At 39.1% G+C, this 16,605-nt stretch overlaps 1 protein-coding gene across 3 annotated transcripts in view; it reads right to left on the bottom strand.

Annotated features, from left to right (window-relative positions):
* The window catches only part of MET (MET proto-oncogene, receptor tyrosine kinase), a 116,358-nt gene that overhangs the window by 80,248 nt on the left and 19,505 nt on the right, over positions 1 to 16,605 (bottom strand). For all 3 annotated transcript variants that reach the window (XM_048836141.2, XM_048836142.2, XM_048836140.2), the window contains exon 2: positions 4,778 to 5,992. In XM_048836141.2, the coding sequence (XP_048692098.2) occupies positions 4,778 to 5,977 (1,200 nt within the window). In that variant the 5' untranslated portion in view covers positions 5,978 to 5,992. The remainder of the gene's footprint in view (positions 1 to 4,777; positions 5,993 to 16,605) is intronic.

Genomic DNA, 16,605 nt, shown 5'->3' with positions numbered 1-16,605 from the left:
ATAAACATAACCAAATTTAACTCATCTATCATCTTTGCAACAGTAATAAAGAAACATCACTGCATGTTTATTTTACTGTCTTTTTCATTTCACCTTCCTTCAAAATTATTTTTATCTGTTTGTGCTCTTCCTTTGATAGGAGTGGTGACCAGTTTGTCTGTCCACATCCCAGGGTATTTTGTGACAAAAAACAGCCTTTGGTTTCTCTGTTTGGTTGCAAAGTGCTTTGCCATGCTTTGGATCAAAGACACTGTATGGAGTAACTTTTGGATGTGAAAACTCACAGGAAAAACAAAACAAAAGGAATCCCTGTGCCACAGGAAATCTAGAGCTGAATTCTGCTTGCAGTTCCACAGGCACGGCTCCATGGGAATTGGATCCATGTAACTGAGAGCCAAATTGGCTCACAATTGTTTACCACATAAAAAAAATCAATGTGGAAAAATTCTAAATAAAAAAATTCTAAGCTTACTGCTCAGTAAAAATATTACAATGTAGAATACATCTGTACCTGTTGAGCCCAAAACCTGCTCATCTCACCCACCTAAGGAGTCCCATTGAAGTCAGAACTTAGATGGGCACCTTGAGACTATGTGCATAAGTGAGGAAAGGCAAGTAGGATTTGGCTCTTGATCTGAATCTTCATCTATTTTAGTAGCTGAACATGACTAATTTTGAACCAGTGACTAAGGCTCAATCCACTAAAACCGACACCCAGTTTCCACAGCGGGTGTGGGTGAGGAGATGCCAGAGCAATGATTCGAAAACCTCCAGGAGAGATTTGCAACCACTTCACAGCACTCTTCTTGCCCTGGCTTAGGCACCAGAAAACCTTTAGTTTTACTCCACTTTTTTATTTCTGATTCAAAACTGATTCTGATTGCTCTCCTGTTCCCATTTAAATCAATGTCAAAACTGGAGCAGGTCCTCATCTGGTGTTCACTGTCATATTTCCATTGACTTAAATAGGGCTATGACAATTTACACCAGCTGTGGATCTGCCAGCCTGACTTTAATGGGCTGGGTCTTATATGAGCTTCCCTGAAAGACAGGGAAAACTGGAGCCAGTTTTGATTCATGTTTTGTAAAAACTGACAGGTTTTTATATCCAAAACCAGTTTTGTCAACCAAACTGAGGTGAGTTGAAGCATTTTCATTCAAACACCCAAATTAGGGAAGGAAGGGTAGAGGGAAAGTTTCAGAGAATTTGTTCTCATTTGGGCCCATTTCTCGCTTCAACTGCTTCACACCAAACAACAAAAGCAGGAGGAATAGTCATTCAAAGGGTTATCTATTAGCCTAACAGAAACAAAGACAATGTGTCCTGCAACTCTTTCTGCTAATGTGATTTGTCCTTCACCTATCAGCCTTTGACTGTAAATGATCAAATATTATAGGATTGCCTTGAAAACAATGCCAAAGACGCAGCATTTGGTCTGGATGTTGCTAACATTACACTTTCATTACTGCAGTACTGTTTGAAGTCTCTTGTTATTTAATCCTGTAGAAGTCAGTACATTTTCTCTTGCATCAGAGGACTGTGGTTTGCATCTCTCATAACATTAAAGAGAGACATCATTTTGGCTAAATTACACAAAATAACATTCTGATTCTGCCAAAATAAGCTATGACAAATTGTCATAGTTTACAGAAAGTTTTATATCAAGTGAAAGGTGACCTACAAAAGGGAAAAGTTGGGTTGTGGCATTTTAAACTTCTCTATGATGCACAAAGAACGCCTGAAAAGTGCTTTTGTTTGATGAGTGTTTAAAAGGAAATTTTTTCCCTGTTTGTTTTTTACATTAGAAATTTACATCCTTCTAGACTGGAAAAATATGTGAAATGGTGACATTACAAGAGTCAAGAAAATGAAAGCTGAGTAATTGACAGGGGAAGAGATTTTCAGTCAGACTGTTTAAAACTCTTTGATTTTTGTTTGTTTTTATAATCTCCTATTGAACTTCAAAAAGAAAAGGCATACTTGTGGCATTTTAGAGACTAACAAATTAGTCTCTAAGGTGCCACAAGTACTCCTTTTCTTTTTGCGGCTGCAGACTAACACGGCTGCTACTCTGAAACCTATTGAACTTGAGTGATTAAAGAACACTCTGGATAAAGGAAACCGTGAGATAAATATTCAAACTCCTAATCTCTTCAATTAAGGTGTTGAAGTTCACAGTAAACATCCCTAAAACCACCCAGAGGTTCTCCAGCAAAATCTGAGATTTGACATTCTTGATATTTCTGAGATTAAAACAAAAAAAGAAAAAAAAGACCTTTATTTCCCTCCCAAAACCAAATCAAAACCTTTTATGTCTTCTTTATACATCATAACGAAGCAATGAAAGGGCACACTCCCAGTTTTTAAAAATCCTTTGCTAATCACCTACCCCTTCAATCCAGGGCCGAGAAAGCTCACAATAGATATTTAAACCTTCCAATGAGTTCTCCTCCAAAAAAAGAATGTCTATCTTGACAGTCTTGATATTTCCATGGTAAAAAACTACATTCAAGCCTTCTTTATACAAAATAAAAGTGCACAAAAGGCACAGACCCATTTTCCTCCTTTTGAAGCAATCCTTTATCAATGTTATATAGCTGCAGTAAGAGCAGAAATCTGCAATTCTGATGACATTTCTTGGAAACATGCAACTGTAATAAACCCTCTGAAGCCATAATACATTCAGCTCAGATATGCAAAACAGTGGCAGAGCCTAGAAAGCATTTTGAAGCAGGAAAAAAATTCTTAGAATGTGAAAACTCATAGATTATTCCATCAATATATTAAAGGAGCACTTTGCTGTGAAAAGACCATCTTATTAAAGAAGTTTGGCTGGGTAACAGAAGAATGAGATAAAAGGATCAAAAGGATCTTAAACCGCCCCCCCCCAATAAATAATCCAAGAATAAGGAAGAAAACTATTTTCAGAGAATAGAAATGGATACTCAGAGTGAAACACAAAATGAAAAACGAAGAAGAAATATTAAGGTTTGAGAAAAGACGAGGACAAGGCACTAGAAAAAGATAACAGAAGCTACTATATTAAGTATTTTCTAAACTGTATCTATTTTCCTGAAAATTAGGAAGAAAAATAGTAAAATATAGAATGTGACATGTTCACAGTGCCAGCACTAAATGGCAACTCCAGTATCTCAGCTCAGCTCTGGGAACCTCTGGCAAGGAATCTTTCACTGAAGGCTGCAGAATCATAATGGAGCCTATTTAGAGATTATTCTAGCCCAGTGGCTAGGCGACTCTCCACAGTGGAGCATGCCTCTGCCACAAGGGAAATGCCAGAGGATCTGTGCAGTGATTGATTCACCGAGTGTGACCTTCGCCCCATCCTGGTGCTGAACGCCTAACATCCGCTGCCATCTGGGAGGGACTGTGTAAAGCCTGTAACAGAATCTCACCCTACCCAGGTCCTTAACAGAATGGGTTACAAACAAATATGTCTATGTTTTAAATATTTTGTTTGTAAAATCCTTCTTGTCCAGTCCTGAATACAGGATTCCATATTTCCGCTGACATCACCACAGACCACTCAATAGAGAGGAAGGAGGGGTTTTTCTTTTGTTTCCTCTTTGTTGTTCTAATTGCTTGGGATGCCACCAGCACCATCAGGGAAACCCTCAATGTGTAGTAGATTTGAGAAAGCACAGATGTAAAGATATGGAACCCTTCATTATCTGAATTCAGGTTGCATCTTTTAGTAGACAATATTTACCACACAAAACTCCTCTTACCCAGATTCCCATTAATCTAATAAACCCTACATTGCACTCAGAAAAAGTGAGCTTCTAGGTTACTTCTTTAGGACCCAATCCTTCACAGAGAAATTTGCAGAGACAAGAGTACATTTGCTTAGTTCTCACTGCAGGACTGGGACTGCATTCGGGTAGGGTGAGATTCAGCACCTCACTCTACAAGAAGAAAAGGAGTACTTGTGGCACCTTAGAGACTAACCAATTTATTTGAGCATGAGCTTTCGTGAGCTGTAGCTCATGAAAGCTCATGCTCAAATAAATTGGTTAGTCTCTAAGGTGCCACAAGTACTCCTTTTCTTTTTGCGAATACAGACTAACACGGCTGTTACTCTGAAACCTGTCACTCTACAAGAAATCTCACTAATTGGATTAACTAAACTAACTTCAGTGGGACTGCTTGTGTATGAAACATGAGTAAGGGTACCACAATCTGGCCATTAAATGATTTATATTATGAAACAGATTTCTTTTTCTAACAAAAAAACCCCAAACCTTTATTTCACCTTTAACATTCTCTGTGAGTTTTAGTTGTAGGGGACTCAATGCACAAGGCGACTGATATTAGTGAACCCTTTTTAATGACAGCAGAAGATATAATTCCCTCATTGTTCCATCTACAGCCTAATGATCCTTAGAAACAAAAGCACACAAAACCAGAAAACAAATTAGTTGTTTTTTAAAAAGATTTTTTTCAGTCCCTTTAATAGTTTATTTTATCTCCTTAAGCCCTTCATTGACTCCTGCAGTCGATTTACAGTAATTGCTTCTTGCAAAGATTGGCAAACTTGTGCTAATCATTGCCTATTTAAATGGACAACTCAAATAACCTGTAAATGATTAGGGGCCTTAGCCAGCAAAGACTTGCATCTCACTACTGCAATCAATGGGACAATCACACAGTAATGGAGTAGTCAATGTGAGTAACGGGTGGAAGAATTTATATGACAAAGTAATTTTATATATGTAAAGTATATGACATAAAGTATATGACAAAGTAATTTTCACTTACCCTTTTCAAACAGTATTTGCTATCTTTCCCATAAAAGTGCTGAAGACATTTCATGTTTTGCTTGTTTACAATCTTGTTGAAGAATTCATTGATTGTTCGGACAGAGACTGCACAGACAGCAGATCTGTTTGTTGGTTCCGAAGAGTCCGGCTTGCTTTGTGCAAAAACACCATACAGAATGTCATCGTTCACACTAAGCCCCATTTCATGGGCCAGAACTGCACCTGGCTTACTGACATATGCAGCCTGCAGAACATTAAATATCTCATTTCGAATTGACCTCTTCCTCCGCTTTTCAGTGAAAATGCACTCAAGAGGCATCTCCATGTAAGAGCGCAACTCAGAATCAAAAGAGCAGAAACGGATGATTCTTGTGTGAAAAGACTGGGAGTCAAGAGATTCACGCTGGACTGTTAGGAAGTAGACAAAGTGATCATTTTCAAAGGCATGGACATACTTAATGGTATAAGAGTCCCTGAACTGTGGGAGAATGTCCATATAAGAATGATCTGTGAGAAACTCAAAACCATCCTGGGTTTCTTTTAACCTTCTAACCGACACTGAATGTAGTGCATGCTGTGGTTGAAATGAAGACTTCACAGTATTCCCAACAAAAAAGTTTACAAATCTGTCCTTTTCGGTCACCAAAACTTTGGTTCCTAAAGTGCTTACAACACAGTCAGGGCAGCTGTCTGACTCGCCATCCCTCTGCTTTGAGTACATGCAGTGCACTTCACTTTCTATGTCGGCAGGGTTGTCGGGGTGAATGATGTGACGTTGACATACACCTCGAGTTACACTACCACAGCTGATGAGCTGATCATCATAGTACGTTTCTAGGAGCAGAGCCATGTTGACATTATCCTTCCAAACACTATTGGATAAATTGTTTCTCTCTTTGCAATCTTCACATGGTGCACAATCAGGATTCTCCAGCACGGGTCCAGTCTTGTACACAGAAATGTTCTGGAGGTTTTCATTTAAGACATAGATCTTGTTGACTGCTCCGATATAGATATGATGCTTATATAAAACTATATTCTGTATTGGCGTTTCTGTGATAAAATGAGGAAGATGATAATTGATGCTCAAATTCATCTCTGACTTTATAGCTGCTTCTTTACATTGTCCACTGGTCCTTTGCACCAAAGAAAACAGGAATATAATAATCCCAGAAGTAAACGCAGCAACAGTCTTCATTGTTATAGATTTAACCTGTCAAAATATATTTAAATAAATAGTGTTTATATTTCATATAGTAAAGCTTCAGTTTATCAATTATCAGAGATCTGCTTCTATGCTGTATGTGTATTAGCCATTCTAATCCAGTTTGAGAACAAGTTGCAGTTTTGCCCTGTGTCCTGTTCTAAACTGTTGCCATTACAATGTCTAATGGGTACCTATCTCAAAACTGCCAGCACACTTCCCAGCAGCAATGGATTATGATGGATTTTGACAGACCACCGGTGTATTGTGGGGTAGAAGTGGAGAGCTGATAATATCAGCTACTCTAGTTCCACGTTGATGCTAAAATAGTTTAGACTGAAATGGCTTAGATCAACCCAATCCTTAAATAGTCTGAAAGAAATTCTCATCAGAGCAGTTCTTGAAACACATATAAAGTGGCTGAAGAACTTTGTGTGGAAGAAAGATGTTCTGCAACACCTAGGGGTTGGAGTGGTTTTTAGTATAGCTGGTCCAAAAAAAAAAAATCACAAAAAATATTGACATTTGTATTTAAGTGGACTCATTTTATTCTTTGCTCAGTGTTTCACAACATTTTTATCAAAATCATTATTGAAATGGTTAATTAAATTTTTCACTACCAGAAAGCCATTCTGTTTTTCCCTGCAAATTCCATAAAAGGCAAAAAATGTTTTGTCTGAAAAGAATTCAACCAGTTCTAGTTCTTGGAATGGTCATTTTCTCTCATGTAAACAAGGCATTATAATATATCCTTAAAACATTTTATGTATTTTGTGGTTCTTGACATGTGCAAGTTTAATTTTAGGCCCTGTACCACAGTGATAAGTCACTTGGGAGAACCTTCAGAAGATACAGGCAAAGCCCTGTGTTGTAAACAAAGAGATATCAAATGAATTAGAACCATGAAGTGATGAAATCAACAAACCTAGCACATTTCTTTCTTACTTATTTTCCTCATTTATTTTATGTGGCTTTAAAAATCAAAAGCCCATGACTAGTGTGATATTTAAAACCCTCTCATTTGACCAAGTACATGAATTGTGGTTGGCACGTATTTTGGTCCAGTATCTACATTAGATCATAAATCATACCAGACATCATTCTCTTAATATCTTGCCACAATTGCTAAGCTCAATTTGGCTTCCTGATGTAGAAAACAATTATACTTTCTAAAAGAAATATGATTACATGCTGTTTAGAAGATTTTAATGGAAAAAACGGCTTATAATTTGGCTATAGTTAAACACTTGTTTCTGATAGACAAATGCTCACAAGGACACTGAGTCTCTAGAGACCTAAATACAGACTTGAAAATACAAAATATAATAATCAGGAGTTTTGTACTGACTTTTTTTTTTTTTTTTTTAAAAAGCAAAATTTTGGTTAAAATGACAGAATTTTACAAGTCACTGAAAATTTTATATAACAAATATATAACTTTTATATTTTCGTTAGACTGGTTTAAACAACACAAATAATTCTGATGTACTCTTTCATATACTTTATTTCAATGTATATTGCATTCTTTCTGCGGCTTACATCATTAGTCTATACACACAGTGTTTGCAAACAAGAGAATTGTCCCTTGTCCGAAAACCTCTCAACCATCTGTCAAGAACCATGATCAAGAATGGAGAAAAAAATCAAAGACTATCAGCAACAGTCTCTGAAAAACTGCTAGGAAAGACAATCCACTCATGTGATAGTGAGTAATGAGAGTATTATTTTTTACGCAACTGGCATTTTCTGCTATTAATTAGCAATACAGTAGCAGAATATTGGGAAGAAAAAGAATTTGGTTTGGGGGAAAAAGAGCAGGGATATTATTATTACAAAATAGTGATAATTTGATTTAATATTTACCTGTAGTATCTACAGAGTGCTGGCTCCTGGCAGAACATATAGGCAGACACGTTCTTTGCCCTAACTAGCTTAAGTTCTAATATTGAACAAGACACAAGAATTGAGAGCTGCAAACAATAGGTTGAGAAACTGAAGGGTGGATAGATGAAAGTTACAAAAATAGTCACAAGGTTACTTGATTGCAATACATTCATCTTGTTCCAATGTATTAGACAATACACACAAAACCTTCCCCTCTTCCCCAGTCCCCTAAAATCCTCTACAGAATGCAGATCCCTTACCCAAACCCACCTTCCTGGTCCCTTGGATATCTGAGAGGCGCAGAGAACTCCTGCAGAGATTGTTCTGGGTGTTCAAGACCAAAAGAGCAAAATACCAGCTTTTAATGACACTGGGACCCAGAAGGTGTAAAGACAGGGTGGACTATTCTTTTCCCATGCCACACTGGTGTTCAGGTCCCAGAGCTAAAAGGAAAGCCCCAGCTGGGTCACTGTCCCCACTTCCCTCGGTATGGCAGCACTAGCTGCTACTAGCAATTATGTAGCTCCTGGCAGGAACTGGTCCTACCCTGGAAAAGTGTTGCCCAGCTCCCCAGGTTCCTTGTGGTCTTGAAGAGCTGCTAATCACAGGTGCTAACTAATCTCCTTGCTGGAGTTCAAGTCCCAGGCTTGACTCTGCAGTCTGGAGCAGACAAATTTCTGCTGAAGTTGATTTACAGAATCAGATCCAAGGTGCAGAACTAAATAGCTCCGTTAATTCAGTGCAGTGCAATGGGCGGCACTAATAATATGTACCACACTCAACTCCATGAGCAAGGAAGGAAAATATGAACAACCCATGAGAACCAAACTTCATCCAGGCTTTGCAGTCTGAGCCCTCCCATCGTGTCTACACCTTTTCTTCCTTTGTGTTTGTGACATGTGCCAAGAAGTCTCAGATGCCGACTCCTGCAGAGGTCCATCCATACAACCCGCAAGGTCAATACATGTATACAGTTGCAAAAGGAGATGGCTCCCCACAAACCCATACACTATGGATTTCCTGCTTCACGGTGTCTAAGAATGGGAAGCAGAAGCAAACTGCTGTAGGCTCAACCTTGGTGAGACAGGAATGATGCTGATAGCCAGAGGGATACAGCTTCAGGAAAGGGTGCACGGTTCAGAATGCACCAACTCTTGGAGGTGTATAACTGGCATTTCAGCCTTGGGGCATCTCCGTTGCTGCTTTTGGATCTCAAGGAGACACTGATGGCACACAATGTCTCTTTTCACCTAATGTTCGGCCTGGAGACTGTCACTATTCCTCTTTTGCAGACTTCAGCATAGTGAGCCATCTTGTTATATCCTCAAGGCTGCAAAATGCTTTACTTGGCGATACCCTTGAAAAGTACTTGAAAGCGTAAAAAGATAGTAAAAATAAAATAAAAAATACAGTAAAAAATGCAGCAGCTCATCCCTTGAGAGGTGTTAGCACCCCAATTCAACGAAGTACTTAAACATATGCTTAACTTTAATTTGATTTCAGTGGGACTTTAGCACATGCTTAGGTGCTTTGCTGAATCAGTGCCATAATACCCAGGCTATGGACTTGTTCCATTTTCTCTTCTTCGTGCAGGTCAAGGTATTAGTTAATACCTTTCTGTTGCTAAGGGAAAAAAACTAATCTGTTAGTTTCTATGTTGTATTTTAGTGACCTCCCTTTGATCAGTTTATCCCCATCTGCGTCATCTGTCTAGAGGAGTCTTAACTTATTTTGACCCATGGTGCTTCCTATTAAGCTAATTCTGTGGATGGATTCTGTCTTTTGTGAGTGGATATTTTCAAAGGTCATGTCACAATGCCCCCATTTTTCCATCCCTCAGCAGACACTAGCTCATATAACCCATGAGAAATTGGGTTTTGGTCAGCCCGTGGTGCTGGCAGCTTAAGTGCTGTGGTTGATGCTTCCCATACATATTTGGTACTTGGAGTTTGTGTGCTAGTGACTAACATCCATCACTGGGAACTAGATAGCTTTTTTCCATTGACAAGCCTCATTCACACTGTGTCATCATTTATAAAAATACAAGTGCAATAACTTTTCTTGATGGCCATGAGGATGCTGCTTTTATTGCGGTGATATTCCAGACCAACGCTGGTTGCTAGGTAATGTCAAGTCTGCAACATGTGAGGAAGCCAAATGCCGTAGCTGTGCTTGGTCTTATAGCATTAATGTTAACAATTTCTCTTCCTTTTTGGTTTGATCACAGTGCACTTCATGAAACCTCAGAGAGAATGATACTATTTAACCTACAAATCCAGGCTTTTGTATGTTGTTATTTGGCACATCTCAATTTTCCTTGCTTTATTACCTGACAAGAAATGATAGGGGCCTGTTTGTGTCATGACAAGTGATGGATCCCTGAAAAATTGCTCTTTTCTGTTCAATCCCTCTGAAGCAATTGTTCCCGGCCACTGTCAAGATACAGGGCTAAATGGACAATTGGTCTGACCCAGTATGGCCATTCTTATGTTGTTAACGGCAAGTTTACACTAGAAAACACATTCCTAAAATAGGTCCTTTCCAGTGGGATATAGCCGAGATGTGGTAATTCACACTTCACTAATCTGCAAACTCTATGATTACCACACAAAAATGATGGCTTCTTCCCATTTTTAGCTAAGATTTAATAGCAGAGCACTACAGTTATTAATTATGAGATTGTAGATCTTATTAGTTGCGTCTCAGACACCACTTACTAAGACACCATGATTTCTACAAAATACAGTGCAGAGCAGTTAATAGAGAGCACGTCAAAGTACTGTCATAACTAATCAAATCAAAACAGCACTTGGCAAATAAACTAGAGACATAGAGTCATAGAATTTACAGCCACCAGATCATTCAGTCCAACTCCTTGCACATCAAAGGCCTCCAACACCATCCAGCACCTGCACGCCAACCTGAACAACCAAAATTAGACCAAAGTACTACAAACCCACAGAGATTAGATAATTACGTACCACAGGCAGAGAAGTGAAGGGACCCAGGTACACTAGTGCTCAAGGCCTCTGCAATGGCAGAGAAATGATTACTTGAGATATACCCTGGCAAGTGACAAAGAATATTTTGTACTGTAGGGTTCTTGCTTTTTATATTGTTTATTCACTTGGGGAAGGTGCACTGTAACATGTTAACCAGCAGAATGTTAAACATGACTTAGCTCTTAGTGGGCTCATCTTTGCTAACTTCTGTACCTTGCGTTAATTGATTGCCAATTAATTTGAGGTACAAAGTACAGTGAGGACATACCCGGTGTGGATAATCACAGACAGTCAAATTAAGAAATGTGTTAGGTGGTTGTGCTTTCTAACTGATTTCTAACATGACACATTTTTTCAATGTAGACCTACTCTGAGGGCAAATACAGCCCTTCCACCCCAACTGTGGTCATAAATTAGCAATGGAACTGGTTCTGTGGTAAGGTGGGAGCTGGGTAGGGCAGGTTTGCGTGCGCAAGCTCCATACACGGCAGAATAAATGGGGTGATGCAGCAAAGATGGGCTGGCCAGAGGTAAGGCCAAGGCTGGAGGATGGGCATACTAAATGAATCGTCCAGTCCTCCTCTGTGGGGTGTGTACTGTGTGTGTGTGTGTGTGTGTGTGAGTCTCAGGGGGAGTACCTTAGAGAAGTGCAGGTTTACTTCAGTCATTAGGCTGAAGCAGCCTCCCTGGAATGGCTGTGGAACTTCTCCATGAATTTGGGGAAGGAGGAGGATGCTTTCCCCTTTCCCACTGCATAGCTACACACCTCCCAGCCCAAACTGCTTGAATAAAACATTATGGCCTGATCCAACTCTCCATTGACTTAAATGGGAGATGGTTTTGGACTTCCTTCCTTACTTGCCAATTTTCAAAATGAAATAGTTTAACGTGTCTGAGTAATTAGTGCAAATTAGTGAGATCCCACTCTTGTCAAATAAATCTTTCTTCATTTATGAAGCAAGTTTAGACTCAAGTAAAGGTAATAACATTAAGATGTATTCTGCCACTGCTGTCTGTACTGAGACTGGCATTCACTTCAGTTTCAGTTTCTGGGATCTATTTGCTTGTGATTTTTTTCATAAATAACTGATCAGCAGCAAGCAAAACTGGGGTCAAGGTAATGGTATCTGTATATGTGCCTGCTTTTCAGCCAGTAGAAAACCATTAACTAGTTTCTCCCTGCTGGTAGGAGGGGTTTCATTGAAAAGATTTGGGAAGGTTTCATTTGCTGAACCTTGGCCCAACTATTGCTTATATAATTGATGTGCAAGTGTCCAGAACATCTGATAAGCACATTTATTATATACACTGAAAGAAAAGTATAGGGGAATCAGTGTCCTGCTTTATCCTAAAAATGAAATTCTAATCTGAACAGTACTGACAATATGTGCAATGGCTTTCCAAGAGATGAATTCATTAGCCTGTTGGGCTGATTTGAAAGCTTTTTACTGTATTCATTCTAAAATAAAAATCTAGTACAGTAGAAATCAGATAAATTTATAAACTCAATGCATAAAATATATTAATTAATATGCACAGTCCATTAACAGGTCCAATATATTATTATCATTTACAGTTGTTTACAGTAAAAAGAGTTTTCATTGTTTTGCCAGGATTATTTTTAACACACACTAGAACACAAAACAATCAATTTATTCTTTGCTAGGGAGAAAAATATTTTTTTTACTTGTTTAACATTAATTTACTGTAAAGTATATTGCAGTGCAATACAAATCCTGGCATTTCTTTTGAAACCTCCTGTAGTGCTTAACATCCTAAGGACAAGGCAGGTCTTGAGTCTGTGGCACAATTTTTGTTTTTAATTGCTTCTGCTAGTGACAGACTACAATGGCAGTAGAGGTGCTCTCATAATGACAGAGCTGACTGGAGCAGATTGATAGTGTTACATTGTTCAAAAAGGGCTAATTAGGAATTCAGCGTTTGTTGAGATTCACTGGGACTACTAGCGTGAGGAAGTGCTACGCAGTGTAAGGATTGCAGAACCAAACCCATAATGAGAGAAGATCAGAAAGATGCTGAAAGTATTGAAAGAATAATTGAAAAACAAGACAAACACACAAGAATGGATAGTCCATATGTTAATCTGTGATACTGCTAACATTTTCAGATGGACTGGGACTTGTCAATACAGTTGTGTTTTCCACATCCTGACGTACAAGGACATGGCTTTTCTTTTTAAAGGTGTTATTAGTTGACAATAGCAGGAAAATAGAAAACAGACTTTGCATAGCATTCATTTGGAATATACTAGTCAGTATTTGCTGAGGTTCATTATCATAGAATCATAGAACTGGAAGGGACCTCGAGAGGTCCCCTAGTCCAGTCCCCTGCACGGCAGGACTAAGTCTTATCTAGACCATTCCTGACAGGTGTTTGTCTAACCTGCTCTTAAAAATCTCCAATGATGGAGACTCCACAGCCTCCCTAGGGAATTTATCCCAGTGCTTACCCACCCTGACAATTAGGCAGTTTTTCCTAAAGTCCAACCTAAACCACCATTGCTGCAATTCAAGCCCATTGCTTCTTAAGAACATAAGAATGGCCATACTGGGTCAGACCAAAGGTCCATCCAGCCTAGTATCCTGTCTGCCAACAGTGGCCAATGCCAGGTGCCCCAAAGGGAGTGAACCTAACAGGTAATGATCAAGTGATCTCTTTCCTATCATCCATCTCCACCCTTTGACAAACAGAGGCTAGGGACACCATTTCTTACCTATCCTGGCTAATAGCCATTAATGGACTTAACCTCCATGAATTTATCTAGTTCTCTTTTAACCCCTGTTATAGTCCTAGCCTTCACAATCTCCTCAGGCAAGGAGTTCCACAGGTTGACTGTGCGCTGTGTGAAGAACAACTTCCTTTTATTTGTTTGCCCATTAATTTCATTTGGTGGCCCCTACCCTTGTCCTATCCTCAGAGGTTAAGAAAAACAATTCTTCTCCCTCCTCCTTGTAACAACCTTTTATGCAATTGAAAACTGTTATCATGTCCCCTCTCAGTCTTCTCTTCTCTAGACTAAACAACCCCAATTTTTTCAATCTTCCCTCATCGGTCATGTTTTCTAGACCTTTAATCATTTTTGTTGCTCTTCTCTGGACTCTCTCCAATGTATTCACATCTTTCCTGAAATGTGGCGCCCAGAACTGGACACAATACTCCAGATGAGGCCTACTCAGCAAGGAGTAGATCAAGGACACAACCTCAAGTAAAGATGTGCGTCCTTTAACAGTACTTTTGGTATAAGTAAAAAAAGTCACCCTGGTAGGGAAACATAGTTTTCTGACACTTCACTGTTCCTGACAAATTCTGTCCTTTTGAAGATCTGCTTGCATAAGTGCAAACATGTTGTGGTGGTCTGCACAGAACAGGGGCAGCCTAAGTTCCCTGGTATGCAGTCTTTGCTTTCATGAAGATCCAAGTAGGCAAGCCTGGCTGTAAGTAGAGTTTTATTTCCACGCATTTGACTACCCTGATGTATTACTTCTCCATTTGTGTTCTTGCCATATGCGTAGTTCTTGCACTGAACTAGAAAGCAGGTTTTGTACACCTTTCCATACTTGTAGTAAAGCTAGCAGTTTTACATACTGGGATAATAAACAGAATGGAATGGGTCATAAAATGAAAGGGAAAAGGGCAAATAATAAGTAACCTAGGGAAAGTACAGAGATGGTCAAAATGTTATAATAGCAATTATGAATGATCCTGATGCAGGGCATTTCCTGGGGTTTAGTCATCAGTTAATGATTTTAACTGTACCAGAACCAATAACTCTTCCTAGCCAGTTACTAATTCCTAAAATATGTCCTGCACATCAATGTTTATTGCTCACAGATAGAATATTATCTGAACATGAAGCCAACAAAAAGGATCAAATCTATGTACATAACATATATTAAGTGATTTATTAATTTTCTCTGAGGCCTTGTCTACAATACAGGGAAAAGTCGATCTAAGCTACGCAATTTGAGTTACATGAATAGCATAACTCAAGTCGACGTAGCTTAGATCTACTTACCACGGGGCCCACACTATGCAATGTCAATGGGAGATGTTCTCCAGTCGACTTCCCTACTCTTCTCAATCCGGTGGAGTACAGGAGTCAACGGGAGACTGATCTGTGGTCAATTTCGTGGGTCTAAGACCCACTAAATCGACCATCAACGTATTGATCGCCACACATCGATCCCCCAATAAGTGTAGACAAGACCTGAGAGTCCATAGTAGTGTTGGTCAATTGCTTTTTTTGTCCTAAGGGCCATATATGGTCTGTGTCCTCACGCATCTTATTCAATATGTCTATGAGGAGAGTTAGTGCGGAGAACCAGGGCAGGGCAGGCCAGGGCAGTCTACACTACAGGGTAAAGTCAACCTAAGTTACGCTACTTGTACCTTAAGTCAACTTATTGAGGTGTCTACACCGCGCTGGGTTGATGGGAGAAACTCTCCCATCTACTTACCTTATGCTTTTCGTTCCAGCAGAGTACTGCAGTCGATGGGAGAGCGGGTCTTCACTAGACACGCTAAATTGACCCCCCGGTGGATCGATCGCCACAGCGTCAATCCATGCTAAGTGAAGACAAGCCCAAAGAGTCAGGTATTTTCAGTAGGCTGCTGCCATGCTCCTTTATATAACATCTCATCTAGCCCAGACAGGATGATTGACTGCCCTCACTGTCTAGGTGAGATTGGTGCACAGATAAGACTGAGTTGATTAAGCAGGTTGAACCTTAAAGACTAAGGTGATAATGGTAGGCAGGGGGAAGTAACCAGAGGAAATGGAGAAGCAGCCCCTTTGCTTATCTTACAAACTCCAGGAATCTTGCTCTCCAGCTCCGAAAAGGTCTCCAAAACCAGGCATGTTTTGGCCTAAGAGTAAGTCTGAACAAATCTGAAATTAAGTGAAAATCATTTTACATATGACTCTTAGGACCATTGGTTGTGCATTTTAGCATTCTCAGATATCTAGAACTGGCTGGAGAAATGCTAATGGACCATATTTTGTCAGAGTATGTGGTTCCATTGAAATAAAATGATTTGTGAAATTGGGTTGATTTTGCCAGATTTTTATTTTTGGAAGAAAACCAGGAAAAAAAGAGTTCTGACAATGGTGACATTTTTTAAAATTAAATATTTCAATTTTTCCTTTGGATACAACTTTTTGTTTTGAATATTTTTAAATTTTGTATAATAAAAAATAAAGTTGAAATAAAAAACTATTTTGTTGAAACAAAACCTTTTGATTGCCCCAACATGATTTCCCCCCCACCCCCCAGAATTTTCCTTCATAAAACTTCAAAATTTTCAGTTCGTTTTCATTCAGAACAAAGCCAAATGCTGAAATTGCTAAATCCTTCACAAAAACAGAACTACGATCTTCTACGCACCGTTGGTTGGTGGTGTATATCCATCATATGTTACCAAAATTAATAATTTGAGTGTCTGGGTAGATTCCCTGTAGTTTTTGGATGATCAAATATGTGCAATGTTTTTTTCCCCATCTGTGTTTAGGCTCAGTGCTTGTGACTTTCTCTTTTGAATGCTAACCTTCACTTTCTCACAACAAGATTAGATTATTAAAATGTACTCTAGACAGGGTCACACCTTAACTCAGTTTAGAAGGTGAGCTACTGCTGACCCATTTGTTAAGCAAAATAGCTCGCTGTGAGAATGACACCAGTGCTTACTGATCTGTTTTGAAAGAGTTTCTGGTATTGG

The sequence above is a fragment of the Caretta caretta genome, chromosome 1 (genome assembly GCF_965140235.1).
Source record: "Caretta caretta isolate rCarCar2 chromosome 1, rCarCar1.hap1, whole genome shotgun sequence".
Taxonomy (NCBI): Eukaryota; Metazoa; Chordata; order Testudines; family Cheloniidae; genus Caretta; species Caretta caretta.
The sequence above is the reverse complement of the archived record's forward strand: the minus strand, read 5'-3'. Positions and strand labels throughout refer to the sequence as shown.